The sequence below is a fragment of the Pelobates fuscus genome, chromosome 2 (genome assembly GCF_036172605.1).
Source record: "Pelobates fuscus isolate aPelFus1 chromosome 2, aPelFus1.pri, whole genome shotgun sequence".
Lineage (NCBI taxonomy): Eukaryota > Metazoa > Chordata > Amphibia > Anura > Pelobatidae > Pelobates > Pelobates fuscus.
This window is the reverse complement of record NC_086318.1, coordinates 289,276,835-289,296,206: the sequence shown is the minus strand read 5'-3', so window position 1 is coordinate 289,296,206 and position 19,372 is coordinate 289,276,835. Positions and strand designations below refer to the sequence as shown.

Below are 19,372 nucleotides of genomic sequence, written 5' to 3'. Positions count from 1 at the left end.
GTGCCTGGGACCTCCGGCACCATAACAACTTAATTTTGATGAAGTGTTTTTGATATGGGTCATATTTCACCATGTAACTTACAAAAACCCTGGCAAACTTGCAAAATGTGGGCATCGTTGTGCTCGTGGGACTTCACAGAATACAAATTTGGGTGTTTTTGGTAGTAAAAATGAACAGAGGTCAAATTCCAGCTTTTTTGGACAATTAACTCCATCCTTCAATGGTTAAAACAGATACGGTCTTGTGTTTACCTGGATTTCCCATAAAATTTAAAATAGGCACATTACAAAAAAAGTCCAAATACCTAAAACTCTGGTCACAGATTAAGTTTACTGATTTTTTTATTTTATTTTTTACAAAGCCCGTTTCTATTTCCGCAGTATAGATAACAATTAGCATCCTGTAACAGTAACATTAAAATGTTGCATTGCACTGATGACGATAGAGGGCGCGCTATCCATTGCAGATTGAAACATGCATGTAGACTCTATTCTACACGAACACGCACAATCTTCCACAAAAATCGTGTAGCAGTCACGTGACTTCCCGTAACACCACTTCCGAATGACCATAAAGAGCGCTCGAAATGAACATGTCGCCACTTCCTGTCCTCTCTCCCCACAATAAACTCTATGGTATCACTGGCTGGAATCCTCCCACAATCACATCTCCCCTAGGGGGCGCTGCACATTAAAACCTGACCTTCTTTTATCATTCCCGCTACAGGAAGACACAAAGACAATCTCTTTGGTTCTAACGGTGTCAAATAAAAAAAGACGATGTCACTAAAGATAACTCGACCATTTGTTTATTCCACAACTAAAAGAGCAATGTACCCGCTGCAGACACCCTAGAAATGCCCGTGAGGCTTTTACTGTCTTTCAGTGTGGTCCCTCCCACCACAGCCCTTGCAGAGTCCCGGTTCAAACATGGCGGCGGCTGTGCAAGTCACGTGCCACTCGCGAGTTAACGACGATCTGGGAGTTCTGAGTCGGTTGGGGGCCGCCTTGTTCGTGCGCAGCCACCCGTCTGCCATGTACCGGGACTGTTAGAAGCTGCGCGGCCCCATCCATGCAGAGCCCTCGGTATCACGCCATGCCAGGGGGACGGTATCCGCTGTGCTTGTAATATCATGCACCGTCAGACGGACACCGTGTTGGCATACTGACACCGGGCTGCCATGCCGGCCAAACCGTGTGTGTCTGTACATACTGAGTGTCTATCCATACCGTGTGTGACCGTGCCCGCTGTGTGTGTGTGACAGACTGTGCCTGCTCTCTCTCTCCTCCCCCCTCCTCTTCACTCTCACACTTCCTCCCTCCTCCTATCCCCCGCCTCCTCCACCCTGGCTCCACAGCCACTCGCCGCCGCCTCCTCCAAACAACACGGCGTTCCTACATCAACCGACAACATGGAGGCCGTCAAAACCTTTAACAGCGAGGTTTGTATTCCCTGATTTCCATCCTCTGTCTCTGTACTCCGCACACTCACTATCTCTCACTCAGCCCCGTGCAAGGCTCGCTCCGCACACTCACTCACGCCGGATGGGCTACCAGGGCCCGGCAGGGCTTTCCATTCCCCCGGTTTGACCCTCCTTATCTCTTCCCTCCTTTACCAGGCCTGGCTCTGATTGTTTTACTTCCCCGTATTGCACATTGAAACATGCATGTCCCGTTGGCTATGCAGGAGGCAGCTCCGTGTCTCTAATAATGGTGCACCCTGTGCAGTGCCCCTTACAGGCCAGCACTGAGCACTAGGCCCTTAAATATCCTGCAGTGGGACAGCTTCCTTAAATATCTTTGTTGACGATGAAGGGTGGTTTAGCAGAGCCATTATTATTATTTTATTATTTATATAGCGCCAACAAATTCCGTAGCGCTGTACAATGTAGAAATACATATTTTAAAAACACCGTTTAATGAAATGTGATAATGAAGAAGCTATAATGTCACCCCTCCCCACATACACTATGTATGTATTCATTTGCAGTGCCAATATACTATATTAAGTTATAATTTCTTATTATTTAAAAGCAGCATCTGCACCATGTAGTGTTTTTATACAATGTTGCAAGTAACCAAGTATCAGCACCTAAAGCACTTACAAAGAGAGAGAACAGTATTGATAGTCATTATTTTAATCAGTGCATAGTTAAATAAAACTTGCAAGTCAGATTCACATCCATTGTTTCTGGGGTGCCAAGTTGTTTCTGAAAACTACAAGCCATAGTGTTCAACATTTCCCTTCTCACTGATATAGTACCATAGGCCAACAAGTGTTTGTGCCATCATCATTAATGTTTTTTATTTTGGTTCTACAGTATATGGAACCTAGCTCTCTTACATCAGGGGAATTTTCTTTCTTTGTTTTGCGTATATTATACTCTAAACTGGCTTCTCCACGTTTAGCAGGTTTGTTCTCATAATGGGATATCTGAGGGAAATTACACAGTCCAACAGTTTCTAAGACAAATTATGCACAATCATCTAAATTTGGGAAGTGACCAAAATTATGTCTAACATCACTAAAGAAATAAGTGCATTATGTATAAACATCAGTTTAGCCTATTTTGAAGGCTTCATTGTACTTTGAAGGCCATTTTGAAAAGTGGTGGTGTCAAATTCTGTTCCTTGATATTTTTAGTGGTGTGTGTGTAAATACATTAAAGCAGCGATCAAAATTGTCATTCATCCATTAACGAGTAAAAGTTCAGCCATGGACTCTCCAGGTTTGCAGTGGTGAATAGCTTTTCGACTATTATTATTATTATTATATTTATATAGCGCCAACAAATTCCGTAGCCCTTTACAATGGGTGGACTAACAATCATGTAGTTTGACGCACAGAAACAGAGGGGTTGAGGGCCCTGCTCAATGAGCTTACATGCTAGAGGGTGTAGCATAAAGTGACACAAAAGGTAAGGGAAGTAGATTGGTAGAATAGTATTTAAAGAAGACTTAGTGTGGGGTTTTGGAGCCATTAAAGGGACACTCTAGGCACCCAGACCACTTCATCTCATTTGAGTGGTCTGGGTGCCTTGGCCCTCTACCCTTAACCAAGTTTGTCAAAACACTGGTTTTTGCTAAACCGCAGTGTTTTGATTAAATTGAAAATCCCACCTCCAGCTGCCTTCTCTTACCTAGCCGCTAGATGGTGCTTCCGCATCCATAGGAGAGGAAAGGTGAGTTACGACGTGCGACGCCCCCACGCACTGTATGAGGACGTCGCACATCACGTGGGTCTAATGCAGCTTCACAAGGGGATTCAATGAATCTCTGCATGAAGCGTGCGAGGGGCGGGGTGCTGCGTTAGATGCGCATGCGCTCTTGATTCCCAATGAGTATGAGCTCATTGGCGGAGGGAAGGAGAGTGGGTCAGCTGATCGGATGACGCGGAAGGGGGTGTAGACGACGGAGGATGGATGTGTGACGCGGCGCTGGAAATAAGGTAAGAATTATAATATTTATTGAAGTTTATATGTCTTGCAAGGGGGGTTACAGAGGTGCAGGGGATGGGTAGAATTTAGTTTGGGAGGAAAATAAGCTGTATTTTCGGTGAGTACAGTTTCCCTTTAAAGGAGCACTATAGTGCCAGGAAAACAAACTAGTTTTCCTGGCACTATAGGGTCATTAGGTGCCCCACTCCCGCATGGGTTTAATCCCCTTCAGCCACTTACCTTTCTCCAGGGCCAGGCTCCCTCTGTGCTGGGGAACAGTCCACCCCCTGCTGAGGTCAGATGCGCATGCACGGCAAGAGCCATGCACATTCAAACAGCTCATGTGAAAGCATTACTCAATACTTTCCTATGGAAGTCCAGCGTCGTCTCACTGTGATTTTCAGCGGAAGCGCCTCTAGCGGCTATCAGTGAGACAGCCACTAGAGGCTGGATTAACCCTCAGTGAAACATAGCAATGTTTTTGGCGATCGACTGGACATGAGGGGTGAAGAAGAGGACGGAGTCAAATACTACACCTAGGCAGCGAGCCTGCCCTATAGTAGTGGAGGATTAGAAATTTTGAGCCCTAGTATAATTATAAATATCCTAAATGTTTTGCAGTTTTCTTATGCTTGCCTGAATGCTAACAGAAGGCCGTCACAAAAACTTTTCAAACATTCGGGACTTATTTTAGTAATGTGAACGATGCTTTATTAAATGATATAGCAACATCTTGATAAAAGTCTACACAAGTACTGAAACGTTGATCTTTGCTGCATAAAAAAAAGCATTCTGAACGTAAAATCAGAAATGTAATTTCTCTGGAGGGGACTGTTTCTAGTTTCCTTATCCCAGTAAATGATATTGAAACATGTGTGTGAATAATATGGTTTAGGTGATGCTTTGGGTATTCACAGAGAAATTCAGAACAAGCGCATGCACACTTCCTACAGTTATGCCATGTATGTGTGACATTGCAGGGGTTAGATTTACATTTAGTACCCAGCCGCCAAAGTTTACAGCTAGCTTTGGTGGTGTGATCTTATAAAAGTTTAGTGTAGGGATTAAAAGGGCAAGTTTACTCTAAAGGCAGTACTGGTATTTACATATCCCACTGCTGCCGAGAGTTAGTCCTAGGAGGTTGTTATTTCCAGTATCAGTGATACTCATCTCCGCTAATCCACTTTTTCTCCATAGAGAACACTGAGAGAGGCCTAGTAGGCATTTCCTACTATAGGGCGCATTCAGCATCATACTGAGCACGAGGGCACCTATAGTCACTCCTGCATACATTTCAGAGGTGTAGGAAGGAGTCACCTCTAGGGGCTGTCAGTCATGATCACAAGAGGTGTGCCGACACTTACAGCTTAAAGCAATCTGACTTTTAATAGAAAAGGCACTGTTTATAAAAGAGAGGCTGCAGGTTGAGGCTCTTTACACACAAATCACTTCATAAAGCTGTAGTGCTTCTGGTGATTAGAGTATCTCTGACAGTTTGTATTTTCAGTAAACTAGATATTTCTTTTAAAATATTAACTATTCACACAAAGGGTTAATATAACCCATTCAATGACCGATTCTCATTAAAAATAAGCATGTTTGGACACTATCAGAGGGAGATAGGAGGAATGAGCTGGGAGGTAACAAAAGTTGGAAGGTTGAGAGGTTTATTTGGAAGAGAAAGATGAGGGAGTGTAACATATGATGAAGAGGGATAAGGGATCAAAATATATAATTAATGTCCACTCTATTATATTCTACAGAGAATACACATATGTAGACTTGCATATGAAATACACTAGAAACTGTAGGATTGTGCATATTAAACTCTGCAGGCTAGAGGTTGTGCACCCCTAATTTACAGGATCAAATTAGTGGCATACCCTTGTGTTGGCATGCACCTTCCTTGGTATTTGGTAATATTGCACTATCTGTGTCACCGTAATGGCCAGTGTCAGACTTTGATACCGTCTCTAGCCCTAGTACTAACAATAAAGGGACACTAAAGGCACCCAGACCACTTCATCTTATTGAAGTGGCCTGGAAGCAATTTTTCATGTTCCTTTTAACCTTGCAATGTAAAAAATACAATTCTTGAGAAACTTGCAATGTAAACATTGCAGTGCTAAGACTGCATCCGTGAAATGACGCTGAATGTTCTCAAGCTGTGCATAAGGACATTCAGCATGTTTTAAAAACTTCATAGGACTGGGACAGTGCTTTCCTATGAAGAAAGCCTAATGTGTACGTCGCGCTCTTCACACATGTGCTTTAGTTCCCCACATCTGTGGATTAAGATCATGACCCAGTGTTGAGGGGAGCACTGGAATCGGGTAAGGGAGAGGGCTTTATAGTGTTAGGAATAGTGATCGACTGATTATCGGCCAATATTCAGAATTTTTAGCAATTTTGTTATCGGCCTATAAAGATACCGATAATGCAGACCAGGGCCGCCATCAGGGCATGAAAACTAAGACGGTTGTCATGAGCCTGGGGGGCCCGCAGCACACTCTTACTTACCTTTCCTTCAGCTCCCCTGTCTAAATCTTGCGAGTCCCGTGGCCATCAGAGCGTTGCCACGGCTTACCATGGCAAAGCTGCACGCAGGCTGCGAGATAGACAGGGGAGCTGCTAGGAAAGGAAGTAAGAGTGTTGCTGGGCCCCCTCTGCAGAGTGCATACCACTGGACCACCAGGGAATGCCATATCTCCCTGGCCAGGTAAGAAGCTGGGAGGGGGGACTGAAACAATGTTTAAAAAAAATTAAATACAAAAATTTAAAATGCCCCCTCCTCCCCCCCCCCATTTTACACACATTACATACCTACACAAACACTCACTGCATTTACTATACATACACTGCACAAACCACTGCCTTCATTATGCACACGCTACACTACATTCACTTTACACACACACACACACACTATACAAACACACACTGCATTCACTATACACACACTACACAAACACACTGCATTCATTATATATACACACATTACACAAATACACACTGCATTCACTATACACACACTACACAAACAAATACACACACTGCATCTACTACACAAACACACACTGCATCCACTACAAAAACACACACACTGCATTCACTAATCAAATACTCTCACTGCATCCACTACACACACATATTCTTGAAAACATAAACAATTCTAATTGGCATGTACATTTTGTGCATTTACCTTAAAGGACCACTATACCTTTCTCCAGCGCCTTTCTGTGTTGGGGAACTCTCCACCACCTGCCGACGTCAGATCCGAATGTGCATGCGCGGCAAGAGCCACGTGTGCATTCAAACAGCCCATATGAAAGCATTACTCAATGCTGTCCTGTGGACGTCCAGTGTCTCACTGTGATTTTCACAGTGAGAATCGCGGAAGCGCCTCTAGCGGCTGTCAGTGAGACAGCCACTAGAGACTGGATTAACCCTCAGTGAAACATAGCAATTTCTCTGAAACTGCTATGTTTTCAGCTGCAGGGTTAAAACTAGAGCACCCAGACAACTTCATTAAACTGCCTACAGTGGTCCTTTAACAAAAAAAATATTAAACCAGTTAAGTTAACAGTAGATTTGTGTAGAAATAGTTTATGGTAAATGTACAGAATATGGGTAAGTTATCGGCTTTCGGCCTGTAAATTCACAGATTATCGGTATCGGCTCTAAAAAATCAATATCGGTCAATCCCTAGTTAGGAATGCATTTTTGTATTTCTAGCACTATAGTTTCATTTGACTGTTGAGCAGATTGGCTCTTGTTGCTAAAGTTGCATTGGGGGACCTTCATATTGCTCTTTTGACAATTCCTTTCTACTGTAAGACAGGTTTTTTGAGACCACATGTAATTCCTCATGTACAAGGTACACACTTGTCACCAAGCATAACTGGCGGGGCAGTCCCAAATGGGCTAAATATAATGTTGGATCAGTAAAAATGTCTTCATTATTAATAGAAATCTCAGGCAGTAGAGGAATATCAGGCCTCCCAACAGTCTTGATATTGGCGTGGCAGGTAAAAATTTGGGGTCCTCTACCACAGTCCTGATTTAGTGTTCTAGTGTGTCGCATCTGCGAAACGAGGGAACTGTCCATGGACAGCACAGCGTGAAGGCATCATTAGACATGCTTGCTCTATGAACAGGAACTCGGATCATATCTGCATAGTCCTGTATGGAGGTGTCCAGTCAGGAGACTGTCAAGCAGTATGGGTGTGCTTGTTGCCAGCTTGACCCACTCTTTCTGTGAGCAGATTTGCTCACTAATGGGCCACTGGCATCTTCCCACAACGTCTCATTCTCGTACCTCCCAGTGTTGGATGGAATAAAAGTAAGGTTAGATTGCTCATTGGCATATTGAAGGACTCACTTTTGTTTGTAGGCCATTGATTATTAAAATGTTTTAAAGCTCTAGGTATAGGCATTACCATTACTGTCTTGTCACCAACAAAAGAACTTGCTAGATTTTTTATATTTTTAATATAACAACACTGAAACAAATTCTTTGGATTGGTTCTCACAAGGAAGTCTAAATAAATCTTTGCTTTGAACTGTGCAAGGGTTTATAGTACATTTTGTTCCTAGAAAATCATGATTTGTTTGAGAACACTCCAGGGGTAACTACATTTATTTTGATTAAAGTGTTTTTTCTATTACTTAGAATAGTAAATTATATTAATGTAGCGGTATTCATTTAAGAATTCTCCAAACTAGCGGGTTTCTTTGGAATTTAAGACATAGTTGTACAGCTTGCATAATAACCATTATGTGTACTGTTTAGTAAAAGAAAAAAAACTCCAACACAGGGTAATTTATTTGATCAAATGGAGATTTTGCATGCAGACATTTTTAGTTTTCATTCATCTGGTGTTTTGCTGCAAAGCATCACAAATAGCATTGTACACTAAGTAGCCTTAATTTGTACCTCACTACTGCCATCATTCAAGATTTAATTTCCATGTAATATAGGCGAGGGGGGCTGCACATTACTATATTACTTCCCACACACTCACATTTAAGAAACACTATAATGTTAGGATTACAAAGCAGTATTCCTAACACTATTGTGTCCCTCTCCCTGCCTCCACCGCACTGCTGTCAAAACCCTTTAGTTCTCTTACCTTATTCCAGCGCCAAAGTCCCTTGGCTTTGGCTTAGCAACCTCCAGTGTCAGTGCCAAGGTGAATCTAGTGGGCGTGCACAGCAAGCACCAAGTTGCGCATTAGGCCTTCGCCATAGAAATCAGTGGATCTATCAGTATGTCCAGCTTCATTTCACAGAGTTACAGGGATTCTATAGTGTTAGGAATACAAATCTTCCTCGGACGACCAATGTCGTTTTAAGAGAGTCCGTTAGAATCCAAGAAGTGTATCTAGTGCCTGTATGATAGACAGTCACTAGAGGTAGTCTTAATTCTGCAAGGTAATTATTGCAGTTTCTCAAAAACTGCAATGTTTTACATTGCAGGACTATGGGGGACAGGGGCAGTGCATTCCTAACACTTCAGTGAGATAAACTGGTCTTGATGACTATAGTGTCCCTTTAAATAGTGTAGAAAGTGCTTCTAGTTGCTGTCTGGTAGACAGTCACTAAGTAAAGTCTTTCCCTGTGATGTGAACATTGCTTAGATTGCAGGGTTAAGGAGACAGTGCACCCAGACCACTGCAATGAGATAAAGTGGTCTAGGTGCCTATTGTGTCTCTTCAATGTTATTTAAGCCACCTACCTTTTCCATTACTCTTTAGCAGCATGAGAACAGCTTTCTTGGAGACCGGGCTAACAAGACACAGAACTGCTATTGTCCCTTGCAGATTCTGTTTTAAAATCATTTGGAGGAAATGCTCTAACGTCACTTCATCCCAGCACTGCCTTCTGCATTCACCCCTAGAGTTGACCACCCAGTCAGCACTATAAAAAAATTGATATAAAATGGGGTAAGCTGGGTAGGAGGGAAACTCCCCTCTAAGTATCACAGGTGCCATTTGTCCCATTAAAGGACCACTATAGTGCCAAGAAAATATACTTGTTTTCCTAGCACTATAGTGCCCTGAGGGTGCCCCCACCCTTAGTGCCTCCCTCCCACCAGGCTCTAGGGGGTGGAAGGGGTTAAATTTACCTCTTTCTCCAGCGCCGGGTGGGGGACTCTACTCGTCTGAATGCGCATGCGCAATTCACAATGCTTTCTTATGGACGCTGGCGTTTTCTCACTGTGAAAATCACAGTGGGAAGCGCCTCTAGCGGCTGTCAATGAGACAGCCACTAGAGGCTGGATTAACCCTATTATATTCTATGAAACTGCTATGTTTATAGAAAAAAGGCTTAAACCTAGCTGGACTTGGCATCCAGACCACCTCATTAAGCTGAAGTGGTCTGGGTGCCTATAGTGGTTCTTTAATACAACTACTGATGGGGGAGATCTGCTGATCTCCACAGCCTGTCTGTTCGGGTTTAGCACGTGCCATATGTTGCAGATCTCAGCCTCACAATTCTTGTAGTGTTATTTACTGTATTAGGAATTGTTGGCAATTGAAAGTGAATTTTAAAATGCAGACCAAATAGCTAAACAGAAGGGATAGCTGATTTGGATCATTTTCCAGTTCAGCTATTCTGGCCTTACATTTGAAACTCACTTTGAACTCTTGGCAATTCTCAGTCTAGTAAATAATCTTGTGATTCCCATAGCACTAGTGTGCTATGGGATTCATGGCACACTAGTGCATACCTAATAAATTCCTTGTGGGAATGAATGGTAGAGTCCTATACACAATACAGCTGTTGAGGCTTTTTATATATATATATATATATATATATATATATATATATATATATATATAATTTTTTATTTATTTATTTTTTTACTTAAACACTCACGTTCACCTTGAAAGGAAGTCGGCAGCAGCATTCATCTTCTTGTTGCATATATTTGAAGGGTTAAATCAGCCCGCAATGCAGTAATTTATGGGAATCTAACATGTTTTTGGATAGTAGAGAAAAGCATGGTGGGGATATTCTGCATACCCTCTCCCCTCCTCCCCCACAGAGGTGCATTGTTTTTAGTCTGTATAGTCTAAGTGCTTATATAAACATTTTACACATTTTCTACTCTGATGTCCATGCAAGAAATCTGTTAATTTGTCGGGTCTATTTACCTTTTCAAAGAAGCACTTTGTCAAACTGTTAACAAATGGTTTGACACTTACTTGGCTCTGTTGGATGCCTGCACGGTTGTTAGTCTGAGCTGATATGAAAACCAGAAGTCCATAGTTTTCTTAGAAAAGATGTCACCATTTTGTTATTGATTGCGCTTAGATTTTTAGAGACACGCGTACCTTCACCACTTCATGGAATGTTCTTGCACAAGATTTCATCTAGCCCCCTTTCAATCTACAATGTATAAAATAAATATACAGTTTAAATATATTATAATACTGGTACACAAGTCCTAAAATTTAGTATATATCAGTGTTTTGAGGCAGGCAACATACAGGTGTATACATTATAGGAACTCATAATGGATGTACCTGTTTTTTTTTTTTAGAAGTTGGTATACTTGATAGTGATAACATTTACATGAAAAGTCTAAGTATCATGACGACTACAAAAAGCTGGACTGCTCTGGCACGTCTCCAATGTAAATCGTCAAACCTTTTGCTAACAGATTGACAACATACCTGGGGTTCGCCAGTCAACCCCTCCATTGAGAAACAGAAGCTCTCTGCTCGAATCTAGCTCAGCAGTGCAGTTGAATGGCAGAGCGATCTTCTAACCTTAAGCTGGCCCTGCAAGTTCTTAGGTCGGCAGGACTAAGTGAAGATCCATGCAGGAGCTTCTTGCTCTCAGTGGAGTTGGTGAGCAGTGTCTGGTAGACCCCAGGTAAGTGTTCAAATAGTTGGCTATTTGCATTGTGTGGGAATCAGGGCATTCCTGGCTTCATAACCACTACATCTCTCTGTAGGGGTTATGGTGCTTGGAGTGTTCCTTTAAGTCAGGTTTTTTTCTGTCAGCGTGATGAATTTTGAGAAAGTGTGTGTGTATATATAATATCTTATCTTATAGAAAATACCAGCACTCCAGGAATTCCACAATTTTCCTCTTTATTGCAATGACTCCATCAAGGTTGATGTATATTTTCCCAATAGCAACTTTCATCAGGACAGCGTGAACAACTTCATGCTGTCCTGATGAAAGTTCCTATTGGGACCTGCAACGTCGACCTTGATGGAGACTTTCCAATAAAGAGGAAAATTGGGGAATTCCTGGAGGCCTGGTATTTTCTATAAGATTTTATCTAAAGTGTTACAGAGCACTAGGTATTTGTTATAAAAGTTGGATATATATATATATATATATATATATATATATCTCCAACTTTTATAACAAATACCTAGATATATATAGTCCCCAACATAGCCTTTTTGTTTTTTTGCTAAGTTGGATATATATATAGTCCCCAACATAGCCTTTTTGTTTTTTTGCTAAGTTGGAGATATATATATATATATATCAACTTGGCAAAAACCAAAAAGGTTATGTTGGGGAAAAAATTGTGATTGAAAAACTCTTCCACCTGAAGTCTGTGGATAGTTAATACATTGTTAAATAAGAATCTGAACATCAGTCAAGCCATTTTTGCCTCATTCCATTTTAAACATGGATTTCTTTGAGTCTTTGTTTGCTGCATACAACCGCTTTGAAATGCAACTTGGGAAAAGATGCAAAGCCAGTGAACCACTAATGAACAGCTGTTTCATTGTTAATGCAAATCATCAGCATGAGGTTGGTTACTGAAGCGCTGCGGAATATGTTGGCGCTATATAAATGGCAATAATAATACTGGTTTGCATATTGAGGCTTGGTAGTGCTTGGGAACCAAAAACTAAAAAGGTTATGATGGGGAAAAATTGTGATTGAAAACTCCTTCCATCTGAAGTCTGTAGATAGTTAATACAATGTTAAACAAGAATCTGCACACCAGTCAAGCCATAAGACTTGCTTTTCCCACAGAAATCACAAATCGCAGTGATGTTACTAAGGATTCTGGGTGGGCATGAGTGGTTCACTGGCGTTGCATCTTTTCCTAAGTTGTGTTTCAAAGCTGCTGTATACAACTAACACAGACTCAAAGGAATCCATGTTTAAAATGGAATGAGGCACAAATGTGATTCTTTGTTAAACTAATTTGCATATGCCCGCCACAGATTTGTGATTTCTGTGGGCAAAGCAAGTCTTATGACTTGACTGGTGTGCAGATTCTCGTTTAACATTCTATTAACTATATATATATATACACACAACACAGTCACAATTTGTTAAGCGTAAAGGTGAATTTATTATTCAGTTTGACACTGAATGCAGGATTAAAAATATTTAACCATCAAATAGTAGAAAATATTTTAATTAAAAGGGAGGCATGAAGCTTGAATAAGGTGTACTGTTTCCATGTCTAATCAAATGTGTCATCTTTTCCAGGGTCGACATCAGGGTATAGAAGTGTCCCTATATCGATCTAGTCAGGTTTGAATATTTTATGAGAAATCTGTAACAGAAGTGATTTCTGCATGATACATTTTAAAATTTCAATGTACATTACTAAATGATATGTTTTAATTAACTACTATTTTGGTAGTGAGGCACTCTAAAGGATAGTAGATCTCTTGTATTGAATTACCGTGGTACTAGTATAATAATGGCATCCATGTTTGTGACTTTTAGATTGGACACAAAGTTCTTGCTTTGTTTGTATTTGTTTCTTTTGAAACCCATAGATGATGTTTTTTTTTATCTTTGTGGGTTGTCCATAGGTAGCTTGTTTTTGTTTTTTATGGCTTGGGGAATGACTACAAAGAAACTGTTTAGCCATTTTTTGAATCAACTTCAGCAAGATAGTTAAGGGGAAGGCTGAACCTGATGGACTTGAGTCTGTAACTGTAATTTGTTTAGTTGAAAATATTTTTGAATGTAGGATACCTTGGTTGTGTTTGAATGTGTTTTATTTGCTGCCTAGGTATGTTTGATAACATACACAATATCGTGATGCATTTACATTTTATTTTGGTATACATAATTGTTGTTTAGAACCAAATACTTCTTGTTTAAAACAAAACTGGACAGATTAAAGGATCACTATAGGGTAAGGAACACAAACATGTGTTCCTGACCCTATAGTGTTAAAACCATCATCTAGCCCCCCTTGGCCCCTCATGCCTCCATTAATATATAGTAAAAATCTTGCTGTATTCAAGCCAGAAGCTGTAACTCTGCATGCTGTTAGACATAAAAAAAACAAACAGTCTGCTGACATCAGCAGAAGTGGTGGCCTGATCCAATCACAGTGCTTCCCCATATGATTGGCTGAGACTGACAAAGAGGCAGATCAGGGGCAGAGCCAGCATGATTCAAACACAGCCCAGGCCAATCAGCATCTCCTCATAGAGATGAATTGAATCAATGAATCTCTATGAGGAAAGTTCAGTGTCTGCATGCAGAATGATAAGATACTGAATGTTTGGATGCATTTTAGGCAGCCATGACCCAGGAAGGATCTCTTAACAGCCATCTGAGGAGTGGCCAGTAAAGTTATCACTAGGCTGTAATGTAAACACTGCATTTTCTCTGAAAAGACCGTGTTTACAGCAAAAAGTCTGAAGGTAATGATTCTATTCACCAGAACAAATTCAATAAGCTGTAGTTGTTCTGGTGACTATAGTGTCCCTTTAATTTAAATTACTAAAATCACTATTGTTGGATTGATGTGTAAGGACTTGTTTTAGTACTGTATTCTCTGCGATTCTGGTGATATTTAGTTTATGGAATTTAGCCTTGGCATGATATATAGTTTATAGTTCGTATTTTTGACATGCGTTATGAACTCAATGAAAAGTCACTGTCATTAATATAGATGTAATGTACAAAAATCATAAGTGACTACAGGCAGTTATGATTGAGAAGGGAAACCTACTGTGCATTTTACTAGATCATTTAACCCCTTAAGGACACATGACGTGTGACATGTCATGATTCCCTTTTATTCCAGAAGTTTGGTCCTTAAGGGGTTAAACAAATCATCTTATTTTCATTCTTTATAGAAATAATTGTGGAAATATTTGTGTTGTGGCATATGTTAATATGTATGCTACTTTGTAAAGTTGTAATGGCCATAGCCTTTAACTTGAAAACATTATTGGTTTTATCCCTTCATTCAAATTAAACTAAATAGACATGACCATTACAACATTATTATATTAAGTTATATATATTTATTTTGTCCAAAACAAGACTTTTTTTATATTATGTTCGCTTGTGTGTAGTACAAGCATGTCAAACTCAAAGTACCATGGGCCAATTAAACAAGGTTTAAGTTTATGTGGGCCAAAAAAAAAAAAAAAAAAACTGTACATTTTCATAGAAACGTAGGTTTGTTGTGAAAAGTACCATATTTAATTATTTATTTATTTATTTTTTTAAACAGCATCCCCGTCTTGTAAACCCCAGCCCCCTCCTCTACTAAACCGCAGTTCTCCCCCTCTATACTAAATCCCAGTCCCGCCCCTCTGTACTAAATCCCAGTTCCCCCCTCTATACTAAATCCCAGCACCCCCCTCTACTAAACACCTCTACTCCTTGAAACCCTGTGAACGTGGAGCACGTTGAAGTCACGTCGAAACGTGACGTGCTGCGTGCCTCCATGCACCTTAATGTCCTCCACTGTCCAGCCGCGGCCATCGCAACACTGTCCATCACTGTCAGACGCACGCACTCACTGTCAGACACACGCACTCACTGTCAGACACACGCACTCACTGTCAGACACACGCACTCACTGTCAGACACACGCACTCACTGTCAGACACGCACTCACTGTCAGACACACGCACTCACTGTCAGACACACGCACTCACTGTCAGACACACGCACTCACTGTCAGACACACGCACTCACTGTCAGACACACGCACTCACTGTCAGACACACGCACTCACTGTCAGACACACGCACTCACTGTCAGACACACGCACTCACTGTCAGACACACGCACTCACTGTCAGACACACGCACTCACTGTCTGACGCACGCACTCACTGTCTGACGCACGCACTCACTGTCTGACGCACTCACTGACTGACACACGCACTCACTGACTGACACACGCACTCACTGACTGACACACGCACTCACTGACTGACACACGCACTCACTGACTGACACACGCACTCACTGACTGACACACGCACTCACTGACTGACACACGCACTCACTGACTGACACACGCACTCACTGACTGACACACGCACTCACTGACTGACACACACATTTACACATTCTTGCACACACTCACAAATCATTTTATTTATTGCTCCCTACATTTGGGAGCTGGTGTGGGGCCCCTCCCTGGGAAATTTCTCTCCTGCTCCTCATTGCTTTCTCACGCACGCAGTTTAGTGATGCATGCACCTGGCATCACTACAGAGGGTGCACTTTGGAGCAGTGAGGAGCAGGAAGAACATATTGAGCTCCCTCGCTGCAGCCAGCATACTTTCCCCCCAGCCGGGTAAATTTTAGCAGACTAGGCACCTGCAATGTGGGGAGCGCAGGTGCCTACTCTGCCTTAACAGTAAGAATATATAAAACTCGCGGCTCGCCAGGCCGGAAGGCTATTCATTGTGGGCCACATGCGCGGGCCGTGAGTTTGACATGCTTGGTGTTGTACATAGACTTTGTGTGTACCTGTCTCCTGTAGGTCCCTTTCTCCTTGCACAGAGTGACTTATAACTGCAAATATTGAACAAAGAGAATCACAACTTTTTCCAGCCAAGGTCTCCACAATTTGCATAAAAATCCTGACGTTTTTAAGAAATTTTCATTGTTTAGCAATATACATATTCGTCACCTTGCTTTTTCCAGTGTCTAATGAGGAATGACCTGTTTATTTTCATTTAGTCAAACACCATAACAACTACTATGTAAGTGATATAATATTGTTTGACTTTTTACCTGGAATCTGCTGGGCGCCACTCCCTGTTTCTCTGCAGCTTGAAGCTCTCTGCTGAGCTATACCCAGTGGGGTAGTTCATTGATTAAGAGTTCTTAGCTGACATTTTCAGCTTAGCTCATAATTTATGAACTGTTTCTTGTTAAAACATAAGACAAAGTAGGGATTACTTTGTTTTATGTAGGAAACAATAGGAGAAAGGTAAGTTTGAGGTGTCAGAGCCACTTTAAAGGTAACCCATAGTTCCCGTTTTCTCTGTAAAAGCTAGGATTAATCTATATTGCCTCCTTTCCAGCGCCGAGACTCCTCCACTGTAGCCTCCAGCTTCGGTTCTATTGATATCAGCATCTAAGCTAAAGTAATGAAGTGATGTGTGGGACTTTAGTGGTCCTTTAAGGCTTACTCCAAACACCATGACCACTTAAGTGATTTGAAGTGGTCATGGTGGTAGGAGTATGTATGTGCAGTATTTCAGCTTGAAACACTGGACATACTAAGTTATTTGGCTCTTGTGTGTTGGGGGCTAGCTACACCCCTGGCATATTTGACATTACCAGCCCAGAACTTTATTCTGCCTAATGTAAATAATGTAAATTCTGTGCATATTTTACGTCTGTCGTCAGCTTTGCCCGGCACTGGATTAAGGTAAGTTAAAACATTATTTTTTGTTGGCTTTACTGGGGGGAGTGCAAATTAATAATTTTTTAATCAGTGTTGGAGTAACCCTTTAAACACTTATATATTGGTTATGATGCAAGAAGCTTTGTCACTCCATTCTACCAATTTTACTAGCAGCATTTTTCTAAAATTGGTACAACTAAATGCATTACACACTCGTGTATCAGTGGGAAGCTGTGCTCTCTTTTATTTCTCCTCTCATTGTATGAGAGCTAATATAGCCCCCCCCCACCCCCCCCCCCGAGCCCCCTTAAAAAAAATTTAAACTCCCCTCATTTCCAGCGCTGGCTCCACCACCTTGGTGACATCATCAAAATTGCCTCTTTTTAGCCAATCCAATGCTTTCCCATGGTGAAAGCATTGGATTGGATAAAATCTGCAAGGGGCTGGGGCCAAACACCATTTTGGCCAATCAGCACCCCCTCAGAGAGATGCATTAAATCAATGCATCGCTATGAGGAAAATTCAGCGTCCCCATGCAGAGTGTGGAGACACTGAATGGCAGTGCTGCCTACTGTGCAGCACTGAGCTAGGAAGCACCTCCAGTGGCCATCTGAGGAGTGACCACCTGGAGGTGTCCCCAGGGGCAATATAAACACTGCTTTTTCTCTAAATAAAAGCAGTGTTTGCATATAATGACTACACTCACCAGAACAACTACATTAAGCTGTAGTTGTTTTGGTGACTATAGTGTCCCTTTAAAGCAGAGCTCGAAGGCCTATCAACAAGCCCTGTCAGACATTTCCAATGAGTTAGTATGCCACCTCTGTTATGGAGGCACAGGCACGTGCTGCCCCTCAGCCACAGACTTTCCCCCTCTCCATGATGGTCTGTACTGGGAATACATAGCTAGTATAAATCATCATAGAGATTAGGTAATGCTTTGGACTGAATTGACTTTATCAGAGCACTTAACCACTTCAATAAGATGGAGGTTATGGTTTTATAGAAGTGACACTTTGAATGAATTCGGCACTTATTAAAGGTCTAAACAGCTGTTTAGGTCCCCAACTCCCCTCCCCCTTTACCTCCGGTTAAAAAGATTTACTCACCTTTTTCCTGTGTCACAAGGGGTCTGGTCACGGCTGGCTCCACCCCTTGTCTATGATCATCTACCTTGATGATCTCTGCCAATCCAATGCTTTCCCATAGGAACACACTACGAAGCACTTCTACTTGCTATCTCTGGAAGTGTCCCTAGGAAGTAATGTAAACACTACCTTTTCTCTGAATAGGCAGTGTTTAAACTAAAATGCAACAGGAACATACAATATACACCAGAACAACTACATTAAGCTGCAGTTGTTCTGGTGACTATAGTGTCACTTTAAATGAACCTTGTAACACTTCCCCGGCGGTCAGTTAGGCATCCAATTCTGTTATATCCTGGAAGTTTAGATCTATGGAGCTATACTCAAAAGACCGGCTACTGCTTAGAGCAAGTGCCTTGCATAGATGTATTACAGCAATTGTTAAAGGGACACTATAGTCACCCAGACCACTTCAGCTCAATGAAGTGGTCTGGGTGCCAGGTCCCTCTAGGGTTAACCCTGCCTGCTGTAAACATAGCAGTTTCAGAGAAACTGCTATGTTTACATTTGGGGTTAAGCCAGCCTCTAGTGGCTGTCTTCTGGACAGCCACTAGAGGCGCATCTGCGACGCTGGAGGCATTGTATGCCTCCATCACGCAGAGCGTCCATAGGAAAGCATTGATGCGCTGATGTCAGACGGGGAGGAGAGGTAAGGGAGCCCGGCGGTGGAAGAAGGTGAGTAACTGAGGGGGTTTTAACCCCTTCAGCACCACAGGAAGGGGACCCTGAGGGTGGGGGCACTCTCAGGGTACTTTAGTGTCAGGAAAACCGATCTGTTTTCCTGACACTATAGTGATCCTTTAAGTATGTAATTTAACAGCTACAGAAAGTCTGTGCTGGTGAAGAATGGAAGAGCTTTGACTAGCTACAGAAACTAGATCTGCAGCTATTGCAAACCAAGATATCCCCCAAAGAAAAGATTCAAAGCACACTACATGCATATATTTTTGTGGTTATTGATACTAAATTGTTATTTATATACTTTAATGTAGTGTTCACTTAAATGCTACAAAACATTTTGCAAATGCATTGAAAATTATTTGACTATTATTGGTTTGTGAACATTGGCCTTTACTAGCCAGCTTCATGTATAGATTAGAAAAAACAAGTGTTGAAGGAGGTGGGTTCTAGATAGCCCTAACTGCAATGTAAAATAGACACAATAAA

General features: G+C 41.7%; 1 protein-coding gene across 2 annotated transcripts in view; it reads left to right on the top strand.

The window, feature by feature from the left end:
- The first annotated feature begins 992 nt into the window (after positions 1-992).
- The window catches only part of SCAF8 (SR-related CTD associated factor 8), a 62,240-nt gene continuing 43,860 nt past the window's right edge, over positions 993-19,372 (top strand). Inside the window, exons 1-2 of one of the 2 annotated variants that reach the window (XM_063443427.1) lie at positions 993-1,442; positions 12,918-12,962. In XM_063443427.1, coding sequence (XP_063299497.1) covers positions 1,413-1,442; positions 12,918-12,962 — 75 coding nt within the window. In that variant the 5' untranslated portion in view covers positions 993-1,412. The remainder of the gene's footprint in view (positions 1,443-12,917; positions 12,963-19,372) is intronic. The other variant, XM_063443428.1, reaches the window with a different exon arrangement.